The sequence below is a fragment of the Pygoscelis adeliae genome, unplaced genomic scaffold, assembly GCF_000699105.1.
Source record: "Pygoscelis adeliae isolate BGI_AS28 unplaced genomic scaffold, ASM69910v1 Scaffold399, whole genome shotgun sequence".
Classification (NCBI taxonomy): domain Eukaryota; kingdom Metazoa; phylum Chordata; class Aves; order Sphenisciformes; family Spheniscidae; genus Pygoscelis; species Pygoscelis adeliae.
Window position 1 is genome coordinate 1,535,634 of NW_008825609.1, and position 7,809 is coordinate 1,543,442.

Below are 7,809 nucleotides of genomic sequence, written 5' to 3' on the forward strand. Positions count from 1 at the left end.
CTGGGCACTCGTGCCCTCCAGATAGCGTGAGTATCCCGAGCATCGCCACAGCTCCTCCTCCCTTCCCTGTTAAAGCTGCTTTCCTCCTTCCTTAAAAACTCCTGGATCTCATGTAATCCCTTACGTGACTGCTGAGCTTGCGGATCACTATCTTGGTCAACACTGAAGCACAGGGCCACGGAGCTCTTAGTTGCATGTGAAGTCTCTGATTCTCTCCCTCGCTGACGCTGTGGTTCTTGTGCCTAGAAAGGGGGGCATTCAGCAGCTGCAGTGAACCTTCCTAGGTCACAGGCAAAATGGGTAGGGGATGTGACAAGCTGATCCTGGTTTCTGCTTTTCATAAGGGAGCCAGTGTGGGCTAGAAAGCTCAGAACCGGTTTGCAAAAGCCAGCGTTGGAGCGAGGGGTGCTCCAGAGTGTCTTCAGTTGATACCACAGGGCTGTAGGAATTGGGAATGGAGTAACCAAGCTGAAATCTGTTTTAAATGAAGTTGCATTGTGGCAAGCTGTAAGTTTTTTGAAGGATTTGGAATAGTGGGGCCTCATTTATGATAGGTAATAACATTTAAATCCTATTTTAAGTGCTCTTAAGGTTGGCTGCTCTCAATCCATTTACCTGTCTAGACTTGTTTTAATAATACCTATGAAAAAGGTTTTTGCGCTTTTTGAAAAACTGCCTTATGAGTGAGATTATTAGGCTGTGGCAAAGTTTGTCTGAAAGCACATCTGAGTTTCATCTTGGTTATGTCCACCCTCAAAATAATGCCTCTCCTCTGCATTGTTTAGAAGCTCATAGGTGGTGATCAGATCTTTCCTTAATCATTACGTTGCCAAGCTATTTGCACAGTCTTCACTCTGTGAAGCTATTTTGTGCACATTCTTTCAACTGGTGGAAGGCCAGAAAAATGGGGGAGATGAGAAGGGCCCATGCCAGGCCGTTAATCCAAAACACTCTGGCGCCTGGTTCTGCTTCACCTACATATTCTGCCTTCAGTGCTGAACCTAGGCCAGCAGCAGCCCCCAGTGGCCTTATCCACGCATAACGTGAACTTTCTTTGCTGCTGCTGTCTAATGGGCAGATATCATCACCGTGTTTGCTCTGCTGTTACAACCCTCTGCAAAATGCTTCTTTTTTTTTTTTTTTCCCTAGAGGTAGCGTGCATCGTAAATCCAGCCCCTCACTTTCCCCCAAACAAAGCCTGGAAGGTGTGAGCAAATCACAGTGTAAGAGATGTGTTGGAGTTGTAGGAGGCACGCTCATTTTACAGTGTTTCCACCCTCTTTATTGGATTCATTTTAGAACCACTCTTCCTTACATTTAAGTGCAGCAGAGGGTGGCTAGAAGGGTGTGGATCTGACCAGCTCTCAAGCGCCAGCTGGTCAGCAGAGGCTGAGGGATGGGGCAAGAAGAACAGGCAAGTAAAAGCTCAGTCCATAACTGTTTGGGGGAATTTTCTTCCCAAAGTGCATAAGAGAGCAAATCAGACCTGCCAAGGTGGTGTCCCACCCTCCTACTTTACTGGCTGTTGTCCAGATGACATAGGTAGGCACATGCCTAGCTGTCCCTTTTCCTTCTCTGTATGCACTGTCAAATGATTGTTGTTCTGTCCCAGGATGTGTGCCCCTGTGATGGTGGAGTTGGAAGGAGAGACAGACCCCTTGCTGATTGCCATGAAAGAACTCAAGTAAGTCCCAGACTTTGATGGTGAGCATATTGATGTCCATAAAGCAAGCAGTCCTCTCCTCGTCCCAGCATTTAGCAGCTTATTCCAAGACAACCTTGTCTTCCCTCAATAACAGTGAGCACTACAGTTGCCTTCCCCTTTTTCACCTTGGGACTTCTCCACAGCTGCTCTCTCCCATCCTTGTTGCTTGTGCAAAGTACTGATGATGAGGAGTGCTCTGACTTCTTTTACTTCGGAGTCCAAGTGTTCTTTATTTCTATGATGAGAACCTGAGATCCTCATCTGTCTGGAATCAGTTTAATTCCCTGAATGGAACTGATTTGAAGCAGCCTTCTGAACTGACCTGTGTTCAAATGTAGTGCTGGCAAACAATAAAATAAGGGTCAGGCTGATGGTGTGGAGACCCTGTTAAGAATGTTCTTTTCCCACACCCTTCCACACTTGGCTTATTGTGCTTGCAGGGAGGCATGTCCCCTGCTTACAGAAAGATAAATAAATCCTTTCTGACTGTAGCAGAGGCAGCTCTCGATGACCACTTACAGGCCCGCCTTTCCACAGCAGAGCTCCCTGCTGGCCCACAGTTTGCCTGCGTGGTCAGTGGCCTAGATCACATGGAGTTATCCTTCAAGCAGAGCAACTAGAATCCATTACTGATTAAGTCTCTGTTCGAACTGAATTGTCCCTCTGCTCCTCCAGTTTCTCAGTACGTTGCAGTTGCTCTTGCAGATTTTATATCTATTACAGCTCCTGTTATCATTGCCAAAAGCTCCTTAGGTCATGTTCCTGTCAGATCTCCAAGCTCACTCTAAGCTGCTTCTGGTCACTGCCTGAGCGTGAGCTCTAGAAAGTAAGTCAGGGTGTGACAAAGTGTAGTGGCATCCTGTTCTGTGCCAAAATACAGTTGTAATTCTTGGCATGAGGGAGGTACTTTGCTACTGGAAAAACAATGGCCCTGAAAGTGATTGTTAAAGAAGTTGTATTACTTTTCAAGTATGATACGGTTGAAACCTGATGCCCTGGTTAAATTCCAGACTGTCTGATTACAGTCTGCTGACTTAAATCTACTTCCATTAGGTTAAATTGTGTTCAGCATTTTCTTGCTTTCTAATTGGAACCACTCTTAGCAGATGCTGTGCTGCACCCCAGCTGTACCAGGTTTTGGTCCCTGATTAGTCCTTATTTTATGTATCCTTCTTGAAATGTAACTGTTGCTCTCAGGGTGCAAAAGACTCTGTAAATATCAGTTTTTCATGAAGGTTCTCAGAATTCTGCCATTTTTGTAGTGTCCTGTGGGGAAAAAAAATCTTCCGTCAAATAAAAAGTGGATTTGTTCTTCAAGTCCCTTGATTTCCCCCCCCTCCCCCATATCTTAGTTAGATGCTTGGTGGTGTCTCATAGTGGGTTCAGATCACAGGGCTCAATTCCTGCAGTAGCAACAGAGGGCTGACCTTCCATAGGTTTTTGGCTGTTTTGAGTCTAACGGCGCTCAGTGTTTTGCACCTACAAAAGAGAGGAGGTTGTTGGGACTTCCCTCTACTACGTAATACCAAATCACTGGTGCTACACAGATCTCAGTTAAACCTGATGAGCTTACTGAAGCCACTAAGGCAGTGCCCCTCAGTTCCCATTGCCTGCTGAAGTGGTATAGTGAAGGCTCTGGCATTTCTGTTCACCTCTCTGTCCTCCCTTCAGAGCACGCAAGATCCCCATAATCATCCGTCGTTACCTACCAGATGGGAGCTATGAAGACTGGGGCGTGGATGAGTTAATTATCACAGACTGATGAGCCTCCAGCCACTGTTTTGGTTCTTTCCTTCTCCAGAGATGTTTCTATTTTTGTTTATATTTGTGTAAATAAATTATAAACCTCTCCATTTTAAGTTAAGTGTGGGGTTTTTTTGTTGGGTCTTTTTTTTTCCTCCCACCTTCTCTTTCATTTCAGTCCTACATGCCCAAGAGAAGACTTCCTTACTTATCTCTACCAGCTTGGTCATTATCCTTTCTGTGTCGTGGGCTATATTAATAAGATTAGGGAGCCAAGCGCCGTGCTTTTCTTGTAGCTTTTTTCACCTGTGAAGGCCATACCTTTTAGCTAGGCCAAAGACTGCAGTAACTACTTCCTCCTCCAGCACTGCTCCTCCCCGGCAATAGGGCCAATAGCCAGTTAAACTCCTGCTGTACAAAAATGCTCTTTGCAGGTACTTTGGCTTCAGAAAGACTCCAGCCCTCCACCCCTGTTCCTTCTTAAAATGGGAGTGCTGAGACACCTCCATTGCTTCCCTCTAGACAGTTGGGCCTTTGTGCCCAACAGCAGGTTGCTGTGGAAACCCCCAATTTCCTCTCTGGCCGGGGCTGGCTGTGGGGCTTCTCAGGAGTATCGTAGAGCAGCTCTCATCAAATCACCTATTGTTTCCCTGCTCCTGCTGCTTATCAGAGGTGGGGATCCCCTTTCAGTGGCACTGCCCCAGCCGGAAGCGTGGTCGCCACTCACGGTCCTACCAGCTCGTCAGTCGTAGCTTTTTCTGCGTTTGTTTCTCTTTCAGCTGTTCTCTGACATGCGAGATTGGAACTGATGGTCCTGAGTGTGTGGGTGCTCTTCAGACATCTCAGATGTGCATACTCTGGTGGTTCTTACAGTGGCAAAACAGTAGTTAAATCCTAGAGTTCCTTTAATCTGTAGTGTGATGAAAGATCAGTTATTTGTCCCCTTAAGGCACCTGCACTCTTGCTTCTGATGTGCAGGGAGGTTACATGCTCAAATCAAGAAGAGTTGGGTGGAGGCATTACAATCTGCAAGGGCCTCCAGCCACTACCTGGTTTCCATTTCTTGATCTTCTGTGTACTCCAAAGTTCTTGCTCTGCATGAGGAAGATTGAGAACTTGGGCAGAAAACATTGAGTCTTTCTCAATTGTCCTATTAAAAAGTGCCTGTGGAATTTTTGTTTATTTAAAGAGAAGAAGACGGAAGGTGCACCTGTGGTTTCTGCTTTACACTGATTTTTCTCTTTATGCTCATCCAGGAAGAATCTTTCCAACTAGTTGGTGTTAAAGCTTGTGCTTATATGTAATACAGCATGCATTCTCTGTGCTGTATGTGTGGTCGGTGGCTGCGGATGAGCATCCACGTTCCAAAGAGAGTTTATATCCACCTGCCTGGGAACTCGGCTCATATAACTAGCCATGTATGTCATTCTCTTACTGCTCCCTGTAAAAGCACCGTTCCACGCTTCCTCTGTTGGTGTGCACAGGAGGGGCTGGTTTTGGAGGCGAGAATGCAAGAGCTGAATGGGTCCCTGGGCGAAATGACAGGTCAAAGGGAGTGTGGAGATGCTTGCAGGTGTGGGAAGGGGGTTGACTGTGAGGAACACAAATGCTTCCTGGTCTAGGCCATCCCTACCAAGAAAAGGTTAATTTGCAGCACTGTGGCCTTCAGCCTTCTCCCCCCACCCTCCATGGAATCCTTTAATCACGTTGGTGCGGTGAAATTTCAGCCCTGAAATGGTGCCTTTGTGCAATGGTTTTGGCGTCCGCCATGGAGCGCGGGGGTCGTTTTCTTGTCCTTTTTTTTTTTTTTTAAATGGCTTCTTTGTTCCCTACCCGCCTCCCCTCCCCAGCCTTGCATCTGTATCAGATACGATTAAAGGGATAGGGAAGGATGCCGGGCCAGCTCCTGCTAGGCTGCAGGAGGAGTGGTTAACCCCTCTGTTACCAGCGGTATTCTCAGTCCTGTCTTAGTTGTGAGGACCCTCCTAGATGAGTGGAGGCATCCTCTTCTACTAGAGAATGGTTGAGGCAGAGCCCACTCACTTTCTTAATTTGCTTTTTGAAGGGCTGGAGAAGGTACTTGTGTGTGGTTAAGAACTTTCTTTTCCTGCTCTTCTGTTCTTCCACACCATGTCCCTTCTCTCTCCCACCCCTGTGATCAGCTCTTCTACCCCTAATTCCACCATGGCTTCCCTTCTTCCTCACATGTGCTCCTGACCTGCTCAGCAGTGCAGTAGTTTCTTCTGGACTCTTCCCACAGCCTGTAATTTGGGGTAGAGATTTCTCCTCCTCTCCAGTGAATGGCCACCGTCCTATTTTGCATGGAGCTCTTTAGCTGGCGTCACCATTGTTAGATCCATTAAGCCATTCTGCTACTGATGCTCTTGGCGCTATACAGGACTTCATCCAAATAGCACTGTGAGTTTTAAAAAGCTTCGAACGTGTTCCACAGTTCCTAGATGTCCTGCTTACTCTACTCACCCATAAAGCGTTTAGTGAACACAAACTGACTGGATCGGTCACATGCGTCTGCATTGAAACCTTTGGAATCAATTTGTAATTGTTGTGGAGTCTCTGTGTTAATTGGGCTCCTGTCTTGCTACCATTGGCCTTGAGAGATGTTCTTAAGCAGACTGATGTCTGCTGTACATTTTCTTTCCAAACATCTTCAGATAGCTTCCCAGGACCTGACTACACCCAGGATGTCTTCTTCAACAAGTAAGAAGGTGTATACATCTATTCTTGAACATACTCTCTGTGTCAGGGTGTGGGTGTTTGTATGTAGGTTCTTGCTTGTGGAAGGCAAGAGGACCCGGGGGGGGGAAGTTTCTACAGGGAAACTAATGGTTGCTTCCAAATACACGTTTGTGTATATGGGGAAGTTGGTTTTTTTTTGAAGGTATGGCATCTGCCACCTGGTGATGAGAAACCAAGATGAGAAACCCCACACTCCTATTCTGGAGAGCATTAACAGTCACACTAAGAAATTCTTGGGTGAAGCACATGCAAAACAGCGCTTTTCTTAATTGCACGTGCTGAATCTTAGCTGAAGACCAGAAATCAGTGCTATTAATTTTCTCACTGAAGACGTGACTGGAGCTGCGCCGTGAACGGAAGATGAGTCTCATCTCTGTGAAGGAGTCTGGTAAGCCAGTCAGAGTTCTGCCTGTGTCCTCTCCATGACAGGCAGAGGAAGGCTGTGCACAGGGTCCGTGTGGTGGTGGTGTGACCCATCATACACTTACTGGGGAAAAAAACAGAGACTTCCAGGAAAGAAGTCAAAACACCAAAGCACATGAAAATGAAACTTTTAAGTTTATTATTCCATATGTTTAATGCAGAGTTAATGGTGCTAGGACAGCATAGAGACTGGGGAAAGGGAGGTGGGGAAGGAAGGTGCTACTTGCATAAATAAGGGGACAGGGCTGGAAGAGGTTACATGTGTACAGGGAGCAAACATTCTACATGATCTTTTCAGACACCACAAGGAGAAGTCATCCATAGCTAAGGGAGGCAGGAAGGGCATCTGACAGTCATATCAGCAGTGGGAAACAGCAGCACTGATCACAGTCCATGTTTGGTCAAAGTATTTTAGGCTGGAATATCCATTGGAAGGTCCCACATGTCTCTGCGATCAATTGCCAGGAGTCATCTTTTCCTGCAACAACTTTTGTGCCAGTTCACTCCCTGGCACGACAAACCACCCCAGTCCTGGGGGTGACAAAGGAGAAGTAAGCAGACTGTCCTCGGGTGTTGAGCTGAAAATAGGAGGTTGATCTGACTGCGAGAGCTGGTTGTTTCCAGTTTGAAACCCAAAGGGGAAAACAAATTCTTTTGCACCTAAATAGGCTTATTTTCTTTACACTCATCCAAGATTGGGTGCGTATCTGCCTTGCTTAAAGCTGCAGGAGGATCTTTCCATCTTCAGCGTGGGTAGGAGGGAGGTGTTGACTGACTGGAAGACATGATGAACAAACGAGCGGAGATGCACACCCCGTCAGCCTGAGTTTGGAGTGGAGATTCAAAGAGAGTATTGGAATCAGCTCGGGGTGTTGGCAAGTGCATAGTAGCTTTCTTCGTGCCTCTTCATTTCAGGCAGGAAGAGCAAGGACCTAGTTTGCTCAGAGGTTGTTTGGGATACTGAAGAGATTAGAAAGGACTGAGATGCCAGAAATGCCAGACATAAATGAATGATACAGAGTAACTGTAAGAAGGGAGGATTCACCCACAGCACCTTGATGATCCACCAGTCCTTCCCCACCTCTCCTACACCTCCATACATGAACACGCGTGCACACACAGGCTATGATATGAGTAACGCTAAGACCAACAACGCAGTTCCTGAGTCCTACGCGTTGTTC

At 46.6% G+C, this 7,809-nt stretch overlaps 1 protein-coding gene across 1 annotated transcript; it reads left to right on the forward strand.

Annotated features, from left to right (window-relative positions):
* Positions 1–6: 6 nt before the first annotated feature.
* On the forward strand, positions 7–3,550 carry POLR2F (polymerase (RNA) II (DNA directed) polypeptide F; the record flags this gene model as incomplete). The annotated part of the gene is made up of 3 exons (XM_009332639.1): positions 7–26; positions 1,613–1,684; positions 3,377–3,550. Coding segments are annotated over 3 exons (183 nt in total), but the record flags the coding sequence as incomplete, so codon positions are not given.
* Between the last annotated feature and the right edge of the window lie 4,259 nt (positions 3,551–7,809).